The sequence below is a fragment of the Corythoichthys intestinalis genome, chromosome 6, assembly GCF_030265065.1.
Source record: "Corythoichthys intestinalis isolate RoL2023-P3 chromosome 6, ASM3026506v1, whole genome shotgun sequence".
Taxonomy (NCBI): domain Eukaryota; kingdom Metazoa; phylum Chordata; class Actinopteri; order Syngnathiformes; family Syngnathidae; genus Corythoichthys; species Corythoichthys intestinalis.
Window position 1 is genome coordinate 28,192,558 of NC_080400.1, and position 20,874 is coordinate 28,213,431.

Genomic DNA, 20,874 nt, shown 5'->3' on the forward strand with positions numbered 1-20,874 from the left:
ATATTTCTTGTATGTATTACGACCTTCATTGGAAGATCTTGTCTGTTCGTTTTCCCATGTAACATTATGATTACATATTCAATGATTGTTTCAGTTTCTTTTATGCAAATTGTTATTTTCTCATGCTTAGAAATGTGAAGTGGCATAACCACAGACAGCAAGGACGTATGTTTGGTCTCAATATTGGTAGGGACGATATAACAGCATAACCTGCATGAACACTTTTTGCTGGGCACGGGACATTAATAAGACCAAATAGTTGGGTGAACGGTGGTCAGGGCTACATTTCTCACCAATATGAGCCTAATTAATTGGTAGGCTAAATGATTAATGTAAAATAAATTTGTATTGATTTATATAAACTTTCACACTGCAAATTTATAACATCTTAATCTGATATTTTTTCTTAAATGTAGTCAAATAAAATTTTCTCCATCTTGTTTTGAGTGTAAAAGGCTAGTTAACAGATTAATGCGTCAGATTATTCCACTTACTTTAAGTGAATATATGTTTTTATTAACCCCATACATCTAAATGTTGGTCATTTTTCACCTAAATCAAGAAAAAACTGCTTTCAAATTATGAACAATATCCATTTTTTCATTCAGAACATTTCGAACAAGTTTTTTTTTTTTTTTTTTAAGATTAAAGATACAAACATTTTGCTTGAATAAGTCTGTTAAAAGTTATTTTCAGCTAGTTATTTTTCATATTTCAAGAAATCTGAGTAAATTTACTTGAAGCACTGGCAAATAATTTCACATATTTCTAGATTTATAGTATAAACAAGGGAATTTACATTTTTTTCCCCCTCCGTTTTAAGGAGGTGTTTTTTTGCAGTGCATATGTATTGGTTCAGGTGATACACCATTCAATGTAAACCTTTGTTTTCAAAAACATCTAAAGAAAATTTTAAAACTTCAAGAATAAATGTCTGGATTTTATTAGCAAATTTTAATTTGCAATATTTGAACATAAATTATATTAAAATACACAAGAAAAACAAACTTGTTAATCATCTTTCAACTATCCAGGAATACTGAAAAAAAAAAAAAAAAAAAACGTTTGTTTTAAGACTACTCAAAATTGTCTGTCTCAGTAAATCAAAGACCACAAAAACACTTCTTAGTAAGGGAACAACATAAATACATAAAAATTGAGCCTTCCTTCTGGTAAGACACTACTTCTTTTGTCCACAAGCGAAGCCAAACTCAACAAAAAAATGACAGCTCCTTTGGGCTGCTTTAAGACCACATGAATAAAATAAAAATGAACTCTGGGGAAAAGTGGGTAAACCTTAGTTCACTACATTTTTTAGAGTTTAATTAACGTTGACAGTACAAAAATTACAGGAGGATACTTCTTTCAAAGCAGCTTCCTCCACGAGTTTGAAAAATTCACAGATTAATGTTACGCTAACTCTGATGCAGGTCGGACTTTCAGTAGCAAAATTAGTGGGATGTTCCCTACCTCCACAACATTGACGTCTTTTTATATTACTTACAGTGGCTGCTGGCGGAAAAAAAACTTCTAATATCCCTCATCTTCGAAGGGGGCGGAGGAGGCGGCATGTTGTATTTCTGTCGTGCTGTGAATGTGAGTGTGTGGGGTGACTCAGTTCATCAGCCAATCAAACGTGTGTTTGAGGGAAAAAATGAACTGGCACATTCAGCAAGTGAGAAGGGGTCAATGTAAGTCTAAACATAATGAAAGTAAATCATTCGATAATGTTGGGGTCAGTTCTATCCTTACAACATATGGGAAGACAATCTAAAAGACCTATATAACTGAAGTCATTATATAATGCAAATAAGGTTACTTAAAAGTCGGTGGGGACAATTTCAGCATCCTGAAAAGTTGGTAGTGTTATGTCCCCACTGTCCCTATGCAAACCTATGCCCTTGACAAACGGTATGTTTACATGAGCATGAAAATAAATCCTTCAAAACAGTCAAAGTAAATTTCAACTGTTTACTAAATCATGCGATAACCCTGATCAAACTTGATTATTTTTATAGTGTATCATTTTTCCCATGGAGAATAAAAGTTAGGGGGGAAAAAAAACACGATTACAATCTTTATGTTCACTTTTTGTTCTTTAATCCGAATTCATTTCGAACAAGCTGAAAAGCACACACGCGCACACTGAAAAGATCACACCAAACGCATCATCATCTGCATCCATTTCTTTTGTTGTGTTTCTTCAACGTGATGACAAGATGGCACCGCTTGCCCATAATAATAATTGAAAAAAAAAAAAAAAAGATGGCAGCGTTCAGCACCAGAGTGTGGACTGCGTGGCACTTTGTTGTCTTGTTAGTGGTGAAGGTGGCACACACACATACACGCATACACACAATCAGGTACTGTAGTGTGCTTAAAAGCAGAGAGTGCACGTTAGTTAATGCTGGAATGCTGGCGAGAGCTACCGGACATGTGAAGGAGCTTTAGTTAGACACTGGAAAGAAAAAGGGCATTTGAGTTATATGAGAAAAAGAGATCCTAATATTATATTTTTATTCATATTACATTTGTTGCATCACTAGATTTATTCACATATTTGTTTTCCTTTCAAGCGTTGGGCTTGATTCTTGTAAAATTAGATTGAAATGTTGTAAAAAGCAAGTTAGTATTTGCATGAATTAAATATTTTTCTCTAAGAATATGAAAAGATTGAGAATATAAAATCATAACTTTTTTGCCATATTAAATATGTGATACTACTACTTTATCCTTGTTAATTAAAAAAAAAAAAAAAGCCTTTTCTCTCCAATTTTATGACATTTTCCTGACATAATGACATTTTTTTTCTTGCATTATTAGATTCTTTCTTGTAAAAATGTTGTCATTTTCTTTCCAGTGTGACCCCTAAGACTCCCACTTAAAGTGTAAATTTTTGTCCTTGTGTGTAGAAGACACAAGACCTTACAAACTACATTATTGTTATTAGTGTAACAGTAAATTTGCAACAAGAACCACCTTGCTGGTGTGTTTACTTCATAGCTTAAACAGCCACTACTAGACTATCATTTACTACTAGACATGCATATATTTCAAAGAGCATAGCATATATGGACCCTTAAAAGCTCAATTTACAAGCTAAAATGCATACTGAATATTGGGGGTGGGGCTTGCATGCGAGCTCCAGGGAAATTAACTCCAATTGATTTGGTTTCTTAGCAACAAAACGGATGAAACTGGAGATCAGCCTTCTACTGAAAAAAACAGCCGAGGCACTGCAAAGAGGAAATCGCCCCCTTTTTCCCCCTGCACAAAATGAGTTGTATATTTTTCTTTTGTTTTTTTTACAATCATCAGATGTGAAGTTGAAGTGTCAAAATACCCCTTTGTACATGTACAGCACACATACAGTAACCATGGCTCTATTGTGCAAATTAGGTGCTTGAAAAATGATAATAATCATATAAAGCAGCTTTGTGGACACACACTCCATTTTTCACACGCACAAACTGTCAAAGATTAACATTAGACGCAAATGAGGAAAGTGAAGCGAGTGTTTAAACACGTGGCAAAATTACTGTTTGGCTTCGGCCAGTCTATTGCTGAGCTCTTTGTTCTTCTTGGTGACGCCCGCCTCCGCTTCTTCTTCTTTCTTTTTGGCGGAAGCGGCGAGCAGCTTCTTTTCCTTGTTCTCCTTGGCTTTCTTCACCGTCTTGGTCGTTGTCGCTTTCTTCGGCCTGACGCGAGACGCCGGCTTGTCCGCCTGCCAGGGAAATACAGGAAGATGGTAAATAAAAATGGGTTAGTTGGGTTGATGCTAAAGTCAGAGCATGCGTTTCCTTAAGGTGTCCTATAAGTGTTAATGGGGGTTAGTGGAATGGGAAGAATTAAAGAGCACAAAAAAGGTTTTGTGCTTTTTTCTGGGGTGAAAGGAAGTGCCATGATCAGCTTTTACACTCTCTTACAGTGCATATAAAATGTCTAAACATCCATGTTCTAATGCCATCTTTCTACAGGGTGTGTAGACTTTTTGTTCCCACCGGCTGTTCATTACACCTCTCAATGCGGCAAAATTACAACAATTAGATTTTCATTTTAACTTTTTTTTCCCAGTACTGCAATATAAAGACATCAAAAGGCACTAAAGTCATATTTTTTCAATATTTGTTTAAGGAGAAATTAAGAAAAAAAATGACAGAGAACGCTCAGAAGAATTAAAAAAAAAAAAAAAGTTAAAAGAACAAAAGTAACGTAAATACAGTGGTACTGTACCTCTACTTACAAAATGAATTGGTTCTGGAAGTAGTTTCTTAACTTGATAATGCATAAAAATGAATCAAAACATGTAACAAACATAAATTACAATTAGAATATTGCAGAATAAACATAAAATCTGAGTTGTGAATAATGAAAAAAGAAACAAAGATAGAGTAAATTAAAGAATAAAAGTTAATTCACTCATGTAAAGCTATCGGAACACGAGGGGCGAATGAAGAGGACGCTGGGATACACACATGCAGTGGAGGTCCCTCTTAGCCAATTGAATGCCAGGAATGCTACGCAATAGCCAATTGAAGAGCAGCTGTAACTTTGTCACATTTAGTCAACTCTAGAAGCTGCATATACCAGCCATACTATATTTTTGCCTTTCTTATCCTGAAATTTGTTTCGTAACAAGAGGCAATATTTTCCCCGTTAAAGGAAGTTCTTAAGTAGAGGTACCACTGTACTGTGAATTGAAAAACTCATTAAATATAATGTAATATACCCCCCCACCGTCCCCCTTTATTTTGCACAGATTTTTGTATTTTACTTTTCTAGTTTTCTTAGTGACTATTTCTTTCTAGTAACACAGTAGTTATATGTTTATAGTTCATTATTTTTCAATCAATTTCTATTTCATTTATTGTTCATTTAATTTTTGCACCATGAATGCAAATTATAAACTCATAACAAATCCCAAGCATTTTAGTTTGGCGACATCTAATGGTCAACCAGCATAACCGCTGTGATAAGCTGTGACCAGCCCTTTTACAAAGGGAAAAGGCTTCTACATTCACTTTCACGGCAACGCATGTTAGCCCTAAACCGATAATGAAAAATCAACGTCGATATTATCCGATGTCACTTTAAATGCTATTATCGGCCATTACTAACGGCTACCCAATAATATGGGATAACTCTAAAAAACCAAAAAACTCTTTCTCATGGAAGAGTCTATTCTATAGAACTGGTTGCCATATTTCATTTTTAGGCAAACAACAACAACAACAAAACTCAAATTACCGGTAATTATTCTTAAAATCTTTTGCAAAAAAAAAACAAAAATCAAATGAATTTGTATAATCAATTCATCGCCCAGGGCTAGTCCTAGACCTGGTTGTCAAAAGAGCCATGTAATTGGAAAAAAACGTTCATCAATGGCACTGAAAGTGTTACATTGGCATTGTATTGTTAATATCATCTATAATAAAACAACAATTACTACTGCTTCTCCTGTTATGAATCCTGTGATAATGATATGCTGACATTAGCATGCTATGAATGTTGGTCAACGGTTAATTTGTTTAGTGCAAACCACTATAAATCCTGAAGAAAAACAATAATTACGACCTCATAATCCATAGATGTGATGTGGCATAAATCTTTGGCTGGAAATTCTGTCAATCTGTGATTGAATAGTTGGTCAAAACCTCTTCCACCAAAGAAGCCCAGTGACATGCCTCAAATTTAGTGTGGATTCATTTGTCTTTCTTCTACAATCACGCATTTGTAGAATTAATCCGAAAAACTTTCATGGTTGATTGACAGGTTAATAAAAAATGAGGTGGGACAAGCAACCAGTGAAGAGAGGCTATTCAATAATAATTAGGGATGTCCCGATCGCATATTTTTGCACCCGAATCACTTGATTTTGAGAATCTCCAGATCTGATACCGAAAAAAAAAACAAAGGTTCCAAACATGTTACTGTCCCATCGGCCCACCGTCATAACATGAATTATTTTAAAACAAGATTCTTTGGCAAGATCAAAGTTACAAATCTGTCAATCATTTTTAACTTTAAGTACCAAATGCAAGCTGGACAGTTTGGCAGCACTGCTTAGCAGGAGGGAGGGTGAGAGGCTGTAGTGCTGTACGAGCATGAAGCAGAAAAACAAATACATTTTTAAAAATAAAAACACGATCCTTTCACACAATTCAGCTCCTCTGGAAAATGGCGCGATCGGCCTGATTTCCGATCAAGCGATCGGATCGGGACATCCCTAATAATAATACTAATAATAATAATAATGTGGTACTAATGAATGGGATTATGTGTGTGTGTTTGGGTGTGCGTGTGTGTGTAGTCTGAGGTGGGCCTCCATGCTTTTTTAATGGAAACACACCTGACTACAGCAGATTTACAACAGAGATGCTCTTTGCCTCTGACTCGTCCTATGAGAATGAGAGAGGGAGGGGCTACATGAACACATGTTGACACACAAACACGCACACGTGCACACAACACAATATGGGACAATTGGTCCTATTATGGGTGGGAACAAAAAAATTCAAATGAAGCAACACGATACTAAATGCTAATTTTATTGAATACTTTTCCATTAAAAGCACAAAAGCTATATATTCACTGGGAAATGGAGCAAAAAGTGTCAAATGTCAATGAAATCCAAAAGTCATGAAAAATATACTAAGAAATAAATTTTAGTGTTGCCAGTTTTGGCTTGCCCCAACAACAGTCGCCACAGTGAGGTAAAAGTGGAAAGAAAAACCAAGTAAAGCCATAAAAATATTGTATATGGTATCAATAAATATTCGGAAATGTTACTCTCATGTTACTTCTCATAATTTTTCAACAATCATTCTCAGAATCAAAAGATTAGAAACTGCACTCGCTAGTTGCACCCACTTCATGGTTTATGCATTACACTTACGGGCCACTTTATTAGGTACACCATGCTAGTAACGGGTTGGACCCCCTTTTGCCTTCAAGAACTGCCTCAATTCTTCGTGGCATAGATTCAACAAGGTGCTGGAAGCATTCCTCAGAGAGTTTGGTCCATATTGACATGATGGCATCACACAGTTGGTGCAGATTTGTCAGCTGCACATCCATGATGCGGATCTCCCGTTCCACCACATCCCAAAGATGCTCTATTGGATTGAGATCTGGTGACTGTGGAGGCCATTTGAGTACAGTGAACTCATTGTCATGTTCAAAAAAACAGTCTGAGATGATTCCAGCTTTATGACATTATCCTGTTTAAGGTAGCCATCAGAAGTTGGGCACATTGTGGTCATAAAGGGATGGACATGGTCAGTAACAATACTCAGGTAGGCTGTGGCGTTCCAACGATGCTCAATTGGTACCAAGGGGCCCAAAGAGTGCCAAGAAAATACTCTCCACACCATTAGACCACCACCACCAGCCTGAACCGTTGATACAAGGCAGGATGGATCCATGCTTTCATGTTGTTGACGCCAAATTCTGACCCTACCATCCGAATGTCGCAGCAGAAATCGAGACTAATCAGACCAGGCAACGTTTTTCCAATCTTCTATTGTCCAATTTCGATGAGCTTGTGCAAATTGTAGCCTCAGTTTCCTATTCTTAGCTGAAAGTAGTGGCACCCGGCGTGGTCTTCTGCTGCTGTAGCCCATCTGCCTCAAAGTTAGACGTACTGTGCGTTCAGAGATGCTCTTCTGCCTACCTTGGTTGTAACGGGTGGTTATTGGAGTCACTGTTGCCTTTCTATCAGCTTGAACCAGTCTGGCCATTCTCCTCTGACCTCTGGCATCAACAAGGCATTTCCGCCCACAGAACTGCCGCTCACTGGAGATTTTTTCTTTTTCGGACCATTCTCTGTAAACCCTAGAGATGGTTGTGCGTGAAAATCCCAGTAGATCAGCAGTTTCTGAAATACTCAGACCAGCCCTTCTGGCACCAACAACCATGCCACGTTCAAAGTCACTCAAATCACCTTTCTTCCCCATGCTGATGCTCGGTTTGAACTGCAGGAGATTGTCTTAAACCATGCCTAAATGCACTGAGTTGCCGCCATGTGATTGGCTGATTATAAATTAAGTGTTAACGAGCAGTTGGACAGGTGTACCTAATAAAGTGGTCTAATAAAGTGGCACTTCATCATATTGCAATTTTAACAAAAGTGGAAATAAACACCTGAACATTTAGTATTCAATGCGAAAAATAGAAACTGAATATACTGCATTCACCTAAAACACTATAAAATTGCTTCATATTATTACTTGGACAGAACTAGAGTATTTCCATAAAGATAATTGTCTTTGTAGTTTAACTTGATGTAAGGTCCTTTTTACAAGCATGAAATTTCATTTTTGTTTTTACTAGTATTATTATTATTATTTACAGCATTATTTTTAGTTATAATTTTGGTAACCACCACCACTATAAACGTACCGTATCTTTGGAAAATCATTTTTTTCATTGAGCTCTTGTACTGGATCATATAGTGCAGCTGTCCCTTATAATGTGACGATATCAGTACATTACTGAGTGTAAAATGTCTTGCTATCAGAGCGTGCATGCACTCACCTTGTGGGTCTCCTTGGCAGGCTCGCTATACAGGCTGCGTATCCGCCTGCGCTCCAGCAGCTTGTTGTCGGCCGGCTGGGCCTTGACCTGCTCACCCCTGAAGGTGGCGCTGTAGCTGGTTTCCAAATTGCTCTCGTTTTCGGCCGGAGGCTTGTACTGGGACGGTGCCTTAATGGGCTTGACTGGTTTCACGTCCTTATAGGCTTTGAACTCAGATCTACGAGACATGCGACACCATGTTTATTTGCTTTATAGACTCATCGACACTAGTGCTGCAACGACTAATTGATTAATTCGAGTAATTCAAATAGAAAAAAAAAACTTTGAATAAAATTTTGCTGCTTTGGGGATTTGTTTAATTAGAGTGGCGTAGTAAAGGTTTATTTTGAAAGTGTTTGCATTTAGTTTAATTGCATTGGGTGGAAACACTGAACTCGAGTGGCAAGAGTGAATATGACATAACTCGTCTGACAGCTGAATCCAACTGCTCCCCTTTTATGGCCAACACAAGGTTGTAAGGTTTTGTTTGAGCTTATATGTTTGTTTATGCATTCGTGATTTAGTTTAGAAGTGTGTTTGAACGATTTGTGAAGAACTGTGTAAAAAAATAAAAAATTAAACCTAAGCATAGCATTTAAGCTGGCGGACCCTTGATATGCAAGTTTGTTTTGTTTTCGATTGTTTTGTTGTCCTTAGATCCTCATTTATGTATTCTTTATACCATTTGAAGCTATTCTCATGCATCTTATTTTTTTAAATAAAAGTGCAATTCCTGTTTAACAAACACTCAAAGTGTAATCATAGCAAGCCAAAATAAATATTATTGCAAGCATAAACACGTGTTTCTTTCGTTGTACATCTAATAAAATTTATTCTGCAAGGCATTAAATGTTTGTAATCTGATTACTCAATTATTCAAACTAACTAATCAATAGATTAATCAATTGTCTAAATGATCGATAGCCGCAGTAGTTCGCTAACGTGTATTTCATATGCAGAACGTGTAAAACCATGATTAAGTACAGCGGTACACTACAAACATGCAAAATAGTACAGAAATATCTGAAAACAAAGTATATTGGTTAAAAGAAGTCTTTCTAAAGACACTTTGTTTCCAGAAAATGTGGAATTCATTCCACCTCTGTAAAATTTATTGTTTTGTTGAGAGAAATAAGTACTCCCTTTAAAATGGTTACTGTTTTTGCACTTTCTTGTAAAAAAATAAATAAATAAATAAAGCAGTTTAAGGGCAGCTTTTGTTGTATGGGTATGGTTCCATCGCTCCTCTTGAATCATTAGGATATTTTAAATAAATAATGGACATAAATTTGTTTGGCTACTGTATTAATTAGCAATGTACGATACAGCGATAACCGCGATCATCGTCAATACCGTGATCATCGTTCAGTAGTTGAATCGTAGCGCCCTGAATCGTAATCGAATCGAATCGTGGGGTGCCTAAGATGGCACACCCCTAATGGCAATACAACAGTTATGGATTTGTGGGTCAGAAATCATTCAAGGATATTCTCCAAAACAACTAATAAACAGATAAACAAACAATTTTCATCCCTTTGCTGTGAATTCGAATCAGCTCATCACTAGTTGACAATCCATTTGAACTGGGAGGATGGGGGCGAATGAACAGCTAATGCCAGGCCACGATTTAATTCTGGGCCATATCACGACATTTTCTGTTGCTTTTCGGTTACTGAAAAAGAAGTTACTCAAGAACGTCCAGGCTCAAATTAATGAGAAGTGACTCAAAATCAAAAGGGAGTAACCTGTAAATGCCCTAAAAATGAACAGGAAGTGACCTGTAAATGCTCACAAGATTGGCTGTGAATGCTCTATTTTTAGTGCCATTGACGCCGCTAGACGTCCAATCCAGTCAAAATAACCCGGATGTCTAGCTCTGTCAATGGCTGCCAGTGCGCTAACGTCTGCACTATAGTATTCTAATGAAAGATTTTTGTATCAACCTTTTGGTTCCTTTTATATTTTTCAACAGTCACACTTTCTGAAAACGATATATCGATTCATGGTGGGAGCATATCCATAAACGTTGGACTACAAAGTATCGCGATATATCCCCTTTACGATATATTATCACACTCCTCATGGTAAATAGTGAAGATCTTAAAAGTGGTCCAAAATCTCTCATTGTATATATTTGAACTAATGCATATACTGTACTTTAATTTTTGTTACCAGTCTGACAAAAGACTAATGAAGCACTACAGCATAAATATGAATTTGCTAATGAGAATCATATTGACCATCCACTTTGTAAAGTGCACCAGCCTGGCCGTGATAATCTTTCCACTTAATAATGTTGAAGTGCTCATCACGACATATTCACATCTTCAATTGAAAGAGATCATGCAATGACCGCCATGCCACCAAACTCCCAGCATTTTATTGAATTATTCATTCTTGGCCTACATCATGTTCATTAGGATCCGAATGCAGGAAGCTTCAGCCACCCCTTCAAAATCTGATTGTAAAGCGTAGCACACAAGATTACTGTACTGCTTCATTTGTGCAACACACTGCATTGATTTGGTAGCCCAGGGATGGGGGAAGGGCCAATCAATACATTAGCCTTATCTTTACGGAAATATCACTTACAGGGGTCATAAGGGTCTTGTAACAGGAAAACGTGCAGACGACAACATCCAAGTAATATAAAGTGGAACATTACTGTCACAAGAAAATTGGTTAGGCAGTTTACACTTTTTTATTGGAAAATATTGCACAGTATAATAGTAGTAGTAGTATTTTGCATCTTGGTGGTAAAAGCTGTAATGTGGTCTTCTATGAAACAGATTCTTGCCTCACTAACACCCCTCCCAAAAAAAACATGTTTTCTTTCTATCATTCAATCTCGATTCTTTCTGGTTTTATTTATTTTACTGTTTTTTTTTTTAACTGGCAGATTATTTCAACATTTTATTCAAATAGAAATTAGTAGCACTGAATGCTCTGCAGTGGCAGGGTTGAGGAGTGGATAGCACATTCGTCTCAAAGTTCTGTGCTCAAGGTTTCAATTCCAGACATCGGCCTTCCAGTTTGAAGTTTGCGTGTTCCCCATATGCCTGCGTGGGATTCCTCCCACATCCCCAAAACATGAATGCTAGGCTGATTCAACATACCAAATTGTCCCAGCGTATAAGTGTGAAAGAATAGTTGTTTCTCTCCTTGTGCGCTGCGATTGGCAACCAATTAAGAGTGTGCCCCACCGACTATCCGTAGTTAGCTGGGATAGGCTCCAGCACCCCCTCGTGAAGATATCGACAACAAAGAGGAATGAACTTTAGAGTGTTATTGGGGCCTACGATCAGAGTGGATTTTAGTTAGTTAGTGATTATTAATGTCATCACCAGAGACAACGAGGAAATGGGTAACAGCAGACTCATTTTAATCGAAGAGAATAGCGAATTTAGCGATCAGTGATTTTCCATAACCTGTTGGAAAACATGTTAACAGGTCTCTTTCCTCGATCAAGATGAGCATGCAAACACACAGAATTGGTTTGAATTGATGAATTTTGTAGATCCGGAATACTTACCGTATTTTTCAGACTATAAGCGGCAGTTTTTTCATAGTTTGACTGGGGGTGCGACTTATATTCAGGAGCGACTTATGCATGAAATTATTAGCACATTATGATATCATTTCACATGTTATTTTGGTGTTTTGGAGTGACACCAATGGTTTGGTAAACTTGTTAGCATGTTCTTTATGCTGAAGTTATCTGAATAATTCTTAATAGCTATGGCCACGTTCGCGTTCTGCCTTTGGCAATTGACTTTTTTATATTGAAATGCATGCTTTTAGTTTGTGGCGCTTTCACGGCCAAGTGGGGGCGCACTCGCACTTGTTTATGCGAAGAAGAGCGCTCACATGCCAGAAGAAGACGGACAGCTACGCAGCGTCTGAGTGAGTGGGCGAGGGCGAGAGAGAGAGAGAGAGAAACACGACTGCGAACCTACGTTCATTGTTTATGCTTGAAAAATATCTCTACAGAGGCAACGCCTGTGTGTATCATCTTTTCTGTTGTTGTTGTGCGTTTTCCACCCGCGAGTGGACAATTAGAGCCAGTTGTGTGGTTGTTGAACAATGTGCTAATGCTAGCGAACGCATGCTAACTGTTTGTGTCATTGCTATAATAGACGCTAATTATCATTTATTTACGTTGATGCTAACCTGTTGGGTATCGAGGATTAAATTGATTTGTATTATTTCTATTTTTAGTTTAACTCTTCAAATGATGGTATCATAACAACGGCCAAAATTAAGTCAGCAAATTATACGAATGTCCATCATCGTCATTTGGGAGTTTAGCTCGCTGTATAGCCAGGACCGAGCCGTAGTGTCCTGGTGAGGACAGTATATTCGCATTTCGTTGTTCATGCATCATGTAACATTATCAGACAGTACACTTATTCAGCATGTTAGGACTGCGAAAATGCGATTTATACTCCGGTGCGACTTATATATGTTTTTTTCCTCTTCATTGGGCTGGTGCAACTTATACTCAGGTGCGACCTATACTAATAAAAATAAAAATTTAAAATACGGTAGTTGAAAATTTAATCTGAGATTTCCATTTTCCATCCAAGATTTTCCACTCACTGGTACAGACAACCTACTCTATGTGTACTGCTAAAAAATACAGGCCTCACGATGTAAAAAGGGAAATACTCAGAATACTGGAAACACTCAGCTAAGGAGGGGCTGGCTGAAGGCTCAGAAACCGGATGCCCCATCAAGTTTGTTAACGAAAATCAGGCATTTTTCCCCTTGGGTGGAACGTCTGATATCGTGAGGCTAGGACAAATGCTGGAAACTGAATTGGCTGATGATGAACACGGAAGCAAAACACAAATTTGCGACGCGCAAATCGTTTTTTTTTTTAATGGAAAAATCTCCGTTTAACCATTGAGAACCTTTTTAGACGTATTCCCAAAAAACATGTTTCTTTAATAGCTTTTGAAATATGGCCATTTCATGAATAAAGTGCAAATCCTACATTGTGCACCTTTAATAATAAATACATGTATAATAATAATAATAATTGAGCCATAACATCCATATAATTTCGGTCATGTAGGCCACACTATAGCAAATGTTAATATTGTGAGCTACATGACCAAAAATGTGATGCCCATGTATGTAGACACTTGTTCTTTTTGGAGTTTTTGTTTTTGATTACCAAAAACAGTCACCTGTCCTATAAGGGGTTCATATTTGTGAATAAAAAGTTTGAGAACCACTGCCAAGGCATATAAGGTGTAAATCAACATTCATTAAGGATTAAATTATTAACTAGTATTACCAGTTAAAGCAACACTTTGTAATTTTTCAGTTTGGTCGATTTTAGCGACACCGATGGGCAAAAGCGGTAGTGTTTTGCTTTAAGGAAGACCATGAGGACCAGTGCTGCGTTTCCCATGAGGACCAGCGCACACCTGAACAGTGTCGTAAAATCATCAATAAATCAAAAATCAATGCCTCGGTTGTCTGCAGAAAACAACATTTCTGTTTCCAGCGTCTGTGTAAAGGACAAATAATAATAAGGTAATTAATCTATTTGTGGCTTAACAATGGCATATGACGGTTACTAGAGGTCTGCAAAATTTCCGATTCTTAGATTATTCGCGATTCGGCCGTGGACGATTCGAGAACGATTCACAAACATCCAAATTCCGATTGTTGAAATATGCCAAGTAAAGCAGAAGTACGACACACTCAGCGCGCCGCGCGGTCTTCGGTACGCAATTAGGGACGGAGCGAGAGTAGCTAAACATCATGCTTCTCATTACCCGGCCCCTCGGGTAACGCCAATGCTCAACTCACGGCTCTAGCTCAACTCATGCCACGAGATAAAAAAAAAAAAAACAACAACATACCTGACTGCTGCCGAAAAGCTGCTACAACCCACATTATGTTACGGTAGATATCATTTATATAGAACTAGATGCATTATAGCTTCGGTATCGTTACGGGGGCGGCGTTAGTAACGGCCGCCATCTTAAAGCAGTACACTTCCCTGCAAGGCTGTTGTTGCGAACCTTCCAAGCGAACCTAATTAACTTTTTATCTAAAATACTCTTAAATCGGTAAAATATTGACTTGAATCTATCTTTAAAATAGTTTTAAAACTTTTACATGTTGAAAGTAGACAAAAGAGAAATTATGGAATAACAGGAGCAATTTTAACAACTTTAACGGTTGATTCACAACATTAAATTAATTGAAAGTAGTTTAAAGCTGCTGATATAGAATGGGGACTAGAGTTTTTTTTATTTACTGTTATTTTTGTATATTTGTTTACTGCTATATGTTAACTTGATATTGAAATAGTAGTTTGGTTTAGCCTGAGAGGATTTTTGAACAATTTTGGAACTAATGTACAAAACAAATTAAAAAAAAAAAAAAAAAAAAAAAGGAGTGGGGTGCATCAATAATCGTTTTATAATCGAATCGGAGCCTCTGAATCGTAATCGAATCGTTAGGTGCCCAAAGATTCCCAGCTCTAACGGTTACCAACCGTGTGGCTAACCCACCATCCCTGAACTTGTCAGGGCTGACGAGATCAGTTGAGGGGTTGGCATCACGCCAGCGAGTGAAAGCCGGGCCAGTGTTTATTCTGTATATGGCGGAAAACACTCAGTTGACTCAAAGTTCCGCTGTGAGACCCCAATTTGCCCAAATTTCAAAATTGTCCGATATGCATGTGTGATACATCATTGGAAAGCTTAAAATCTCAATTTTCTGGGGGAAGAAACATTTTGAACAGGAGAGCATTAAAAAAATAAATAAATAAACAGCAAACCCAATCTGGAGGTGAGAGCATGCGAGAGCAGAATTACAGATGCTACGACTTTAATGAGATATTATCGCGTACTCACCTTGTTTCGATCCAAAAAGTCCATGTAGCAAATATCACTGAGGGTCAAGACACAGCTGTGAATGGCCACAGCTGGATTTTTGGGGGGATTTTATGGGTGAAACATGGTAACATAACAAGGGTCGCGATGCAGAAATCGCAGACATCAAGGTGTGGTCGAGATTTTCTTTTTCATATATTTACCCTTTTAAACGTTATTTTTCAATTTTTCTTTGTTTGGATTGATTATTTATCATCCAACATATCGGGGAAAATACGACAGTAACAACAAAAAAAAAAAAAATACAATTAAGCGATCGTTATGAGGTACAGTGCCTTGCAAAAGTATTCGGCCCCCTTGAACCTTGCAACCTTTCGCCACATTTCAGGCTTCAAACATAAAGATATAAAATTTAAATTTTTTGTCAAGAATCAACAACAAGTGTGACACAATCGTGAAGTGGAACAAAATTTATTGGCGAATTTAAACTTTTTTAACAAATAAAAAACTGAAAAGTGGGGCATGCAATATTATTCGGCCCCCTTGCGTTAACACTTTGTAGCGCCACCTTTTGCTCCAATTACAGCTGCAAGTCGCTTGGGGTATGTTTCTATCAGTTTTGCACATCGAGAGACTGACATTCTTGCCCATTCTTCCTTGCAAAACAGCTCGAGCTCAGTGAGGTTGGATAGAGAGTGTTTGTGAACAGCAGACTTCAGCTCTTTCCACAGATTCTCGATTGGATTCAGGTCTGGACTTTGACTTGGCCATTCTAACACCTGGATACGTTTATTTTTTAACCATTCCATTGTAGATTTGGCTTTATGTTTTGGATCATTGTTCTGTTGGAAGATAAATCTCCATCCCAGTCTCAGGTCTCGTGCAGATACCAACAGGTTTTCTTCCAGAATGTTCCTGTATTTGGCTGCATCCATCTTCCCTTCAATTTTAACCATCTTCCCTGTCCCTGCTGAAGAAAAGCAGGCCCAAACCATGATGCTGCCACCACCATGTTTGACAGTGGGGATGGTGTGTTCAGGGTGATGAGCTGTGTTGCTTTTACGCCAAACATATCGTTTTGCATTGTGGCCAAAAAGTTCAATTTTGGTTTCATCTGACCAGAGCACCTTCTTCCACATGTTTGGTGTGTCTCCCAGGTGGCTTGTGGCAAACTTTAAACGAGACTTTTTATGGATATCTTTGAGAAATGGCTTTCTTCTTGCCACTCTTCCATAAAGGCCAGATTTGTGCAGTGTACGACTGATTGTTGTCCTATGGACAGACTCTCCCACCTCAGCTGTAGATCTCTGCAGTTCATCCAGAGTGATCATGGGCCTCTTGGCTGCATCTCTGATCAGTTTTCTCCTTGTTTGAGAAGAAAGTTTGGAAGGACGGCCAGGTCTTGGTAGATTTGCAGCAGTCTGATGCTCCTTCCATTTCAATATGATGGCTTTCACAGTGCTCCTTGAGATGTTTAAAGCTTGGGAAATCTTTTTGTATCCAAATCCGGCTTTAAACTTCTCCACAACAGTATCTCGGACCTGCCTGGTGTGTTCCTTGGTTTTCATAATGCTCTCTGCACTTTAAACAGAACCCTGAGACTATCACAGAGCAGGTGCATTTATACGGAGACTTGATTACACATAGGTGGATTCTATTTATCATCATCGGTCATTTAGGACAACATTGGATCATTCAGAGATCCGCACTGAACTTCTGGAGTGAGTTTGCTGCACTGAAAGTAAAGGGGCCGAATAATATTACACGCCCCACTTTTCAGTTTTTTATTTGTTAAAAAAGTTTAAATTATCCAATAAATGTTGTTCCACTTCACGATTGTGTCCCACTTGTTGTTGATTCTTGACAAAAAAATTAAATTTCATATCTTTATGTTTGAAGCCTGAAATGTGGCGAAAGGTTGCAAGATTCAAGGGGGCTGAATACTTTTGCAAGGCACTGTAGATATCCGTGACTTTTTTTACAGACACCATTTTTTTCATTGTGACTTAATTCGTTTAAAAGTTTAAAATATAAGAGTGAATCATTTTTAAGTCTTTTTTAAAAGAAATATTAGACATCAATTAATGATTTTAAGCTAAAAAAATTTGAATAATAAATCTAATTAATTACCTTCGTTTTATGGCTGGGATTAAACAAAAGTGGTTGTGCGACGTCTCTGTAAACGGTGGTTTCCGGGGTAAAACGGACAAATTAAAAACAGTTCAGGGGCTTAATGCGCCATGAATCTGCTATGGCAGCATATAGACATATTGTTATATTAAAAACAACTGTTATTTTTGGCTTAAAATACAGCAGCTTATTTTAAAGAGGGGTGCAAGAGCAGAAACTGCTTTTTTAGTCTTGTCTGTGTTTTCCGCCATATCCTGGTAGCCTGTCCTCATTTTCCTCTTCAGATAAAACGAGTATGTGGTTTTGTTTTGCGGTAACAATTGTTCATTGATAAGCTTGTAGCTTTTCATTCTGCAGACTGCATCTTTAAGACCTTTTGTGTCGAAGTGCTTTCTGAGACCGTAGAATCCTGATGTTGAAACTTTAATGTTCAATCCATACGGAACGCAAAATTAATACTGTGGTCCTTTCGAAGACACTTTTATTCATCCAGCCTATTCACCAGTTTGTGTCTCCCATTCTGGTAGATGGCGTCCGTTGGCAAGTTTTTCTTTTCTTACGAGCTGGTTCATCCAAATTTTTATTACGTTTGTATCAATTTTGTCAACTGCAAGTCATGAAATGCTACGTAAGTGCAAGTTCACGTGATCAGAAGAAGCAGACGCTAAGCTCAACGCGCGATTCTTGGGAGCAAGTGGCTACAGACTGTTTCGGTGCATTGTCTCTAGGGCTGCAGCTATCGATTATTTTAGTAGTCGATTAATCGATGAGCTAGTTTGTTCGACTAATCGAGTAATCGGAAAAGGAACATGAAAAATTGAAATACCTGAGCTGAACCTCAAACGGAATAAAAAAACAAAAAAAAAATGAGAATCTATGTACAACAAAAGAACAGATGTCTAACATGCATAGCAAAAGTCCGCTAGCTTAAATGCTATAAAATGCTAACTTTTTTTTTTTTTTTTACAACGCTCTTAACAAATGATTCAAACACATATTCCCACAAGAAAACGGGTAATATGCCTATTAACTAAATTATGAACGCATTAAAAACATTAGCTCAAACAAAAACTTAGCGTACGTTGGTCTTAACAGGGAGCAGTTGGAGTCAGCCATGTGAAATGAGGCAGACCAGAGGGCAGTGTATCCACCCTAATCAATAAAACTAAATGCAAACACTTTCAAAATAAACCATTACAACGCCACTTTAATTAAATGAATACACGAAGCAATAAAATTCAATTCAAATATTTTTTTTCTAATCGAATACTTGAGTTAATTGATTAATCGTTGCAGCACTAATCGTCTCGTTGCCGAAACAGTGACAAAATCAGAACGGAGAAAAAAACGTAACGCACGAAAAACATACAGATTTTGAATGTACAGCGTACACATTTAAAAATCAGTGCTCATTTGTAAAAATTACTCCGAAACTGTACAACTTGACAGATATGAAGCAGCAGGATTCGAAACGAAGAAAAAAAGTGGCGGCTTAAAGTCTGAAAATTACGGTAGTTGTTAGTCGACATATTATCACAAATGTTATGAAAATATTTTCTAAAAGGTTTTTAAAAAAAAGTTACCTAGTGTTGCTTTAACACATGTATTTCTAAAGGATGCATGCACAGTACTAATGACACTTGAATCGATGGTGCCATATTCCCTTCATGGAACATCCACTGACTTAAAATATGTACAACGTTATTGATAAATATTGTATTTGGTCGATTTTAAGCCTCTCCATTGAAGGCGAGGAACTCCAAAAGAAGATAAAAGATGTTTCTGCGTTACCTGTAGCTACTATTTGAAGCGGTCAAGGTCTGCTTAATGTGTCTGTTGAGAGCGTCGGCTGCCGCCCTGCCTTTTCCGCTAGGCGCCTCCTCGCCTTTCCTGTCGGCGGACTTGTCCCTCTTGGCCGGCTCCTTCACCTCCTTCTCCTGGAGCTTCTCCTCCAACTCGCTCTTCTCCACGCCGCTATCTATCTCGGCGGACACTAGCTCCATCTTCCCCGCTGCCGCGGTGCTGCCGCTGCTACCGGTGGGAGGTGCTAGGCCGGCTTTAGGGATCCAGGGGTGGTCGTGTTTCTTCGGGATGGGCCACGCTTTATAGTCCTTTTGGTACTGGGTCTCCGGGATGAAAGGGCCGGCCGCGGGTTGGTACTCATTCCTGGGTTTACAGCTGGGCTCCGGGCGCACTTTCCATGCTTTAAAGTCTTGCCGCATGACGGAGGAGGAGGCGTCCGAGGCGGCGGCGGGCGGTGCCTTGGCGGCCTCCGGTTGGCTCTCCGGCCGGCCCTCAGCAGGGGCCCGTTTCGGCTGCTTCTGCTGGACGTCCGAGTATTTGGTGAAAACGAGAGGCACGGCGATATCCGCCTTGTCCAGCTCGCTCCAGAAGCGGTTGATGCAGCAAGCACGCGTGATGCACGGCCACGCCATAGTGCTTCGGGCTCGGTTGTTGGCAACTCGTTGGTTATGCTTTCTTCCTGCTTTGCTTCTGCAGGATGCCTGCCGGAGGGTTCAATGGGTGGACGTGCTGAGGCTGCACGAGTCAAGATGATGACTCCACCCACGTTTTGCACCTGAACGCAACTGCATGTTCAAACCAGCAGAGGGAGAAAATGACACCAAAACCCGTTTAATTTAGGGTCCTTTCATGATTAAAATTTGGAGCACCTCATTTTAAATAATCCAAGCACAAATGACAGAAACATGCGCTTGCTTAACTCATCAACTCACATTGATAGCACCAGACGTCCATTCGATTTCAACTGGAAGGGGCTGGTAGTAAAGTACCATCACTTTTGATTACTAGGAAATAGGGGTGTGACAAAACATCGACATGGTGATATATCGTGATACTTTGCATCCCAAAAGGTTATCGATATGCTCATGCCAAGAATCGAGATATCATTTTAAAAAGGTCTCAACGTTTAAAAGGGGAAAAAAAAGGAATCCAACAAGTTGCTACCAAAATCTTCCACCATAAGTGTCTCAGTTGACTCTGGCTGCCATTGACAGCGCTTGACGCCCAATCCATTGAGACCGGAAAAGGCGAATGAACGTTCGTTCGTAACCAGAGAATTCACAGTCACTCTTTTTGATTTTTGAGGCATTTACAGTTAACTTTCTGTTCGTTTTAGGGTATTTACAGGTCATTTCCAGTTGAATTTGAGTCTCTGCCTATTAATTCCGAGTCACTTCCTGATCTGTAACCCAAAATCAACAGGATGTGACCCATAAAAAGCCCCAAAATAAAAAAGAAGTTACCCTAAAATGCCCCAAAATGAACAGGGAGTGACTGAAAATCCATCAGA

The 20,874-nt window shown here is 38.5% G+C and overlaps 1 protein-coding gene across 1 annotated transcript; it reads right to left on the reverse strand.

The window, feature by feature from the left end:
- Positions 1 to 2,752: 2,752 nt before the first annotated feature.
- map6b (microtubule-associated protein 6b) lies at positions 2,753 to 20,401 on the reverse strand. Its single transcript, XM_057839665.1, has 3 exons — positions 19,353 to 20,401; positions 8,536 to 8,752; positions 2,753 to 3,724 (listed from the first exon to the last, which is right to left on the reverse strand). Exons 1-3 carry the CDS (start codon positions 19,994 to 19,996, stop codon positions 3,536 to 3,538), a joined length of 1,050 nt encoding a protein of 349 aa, XP_057695648.1. The 5' UTR covers positions 19,997 to 20,401; the 3' UTR covers positions 2,753 to 3,535.
- Positions 20,402 to 20,874: the final 473 nt, after the last annotated feature.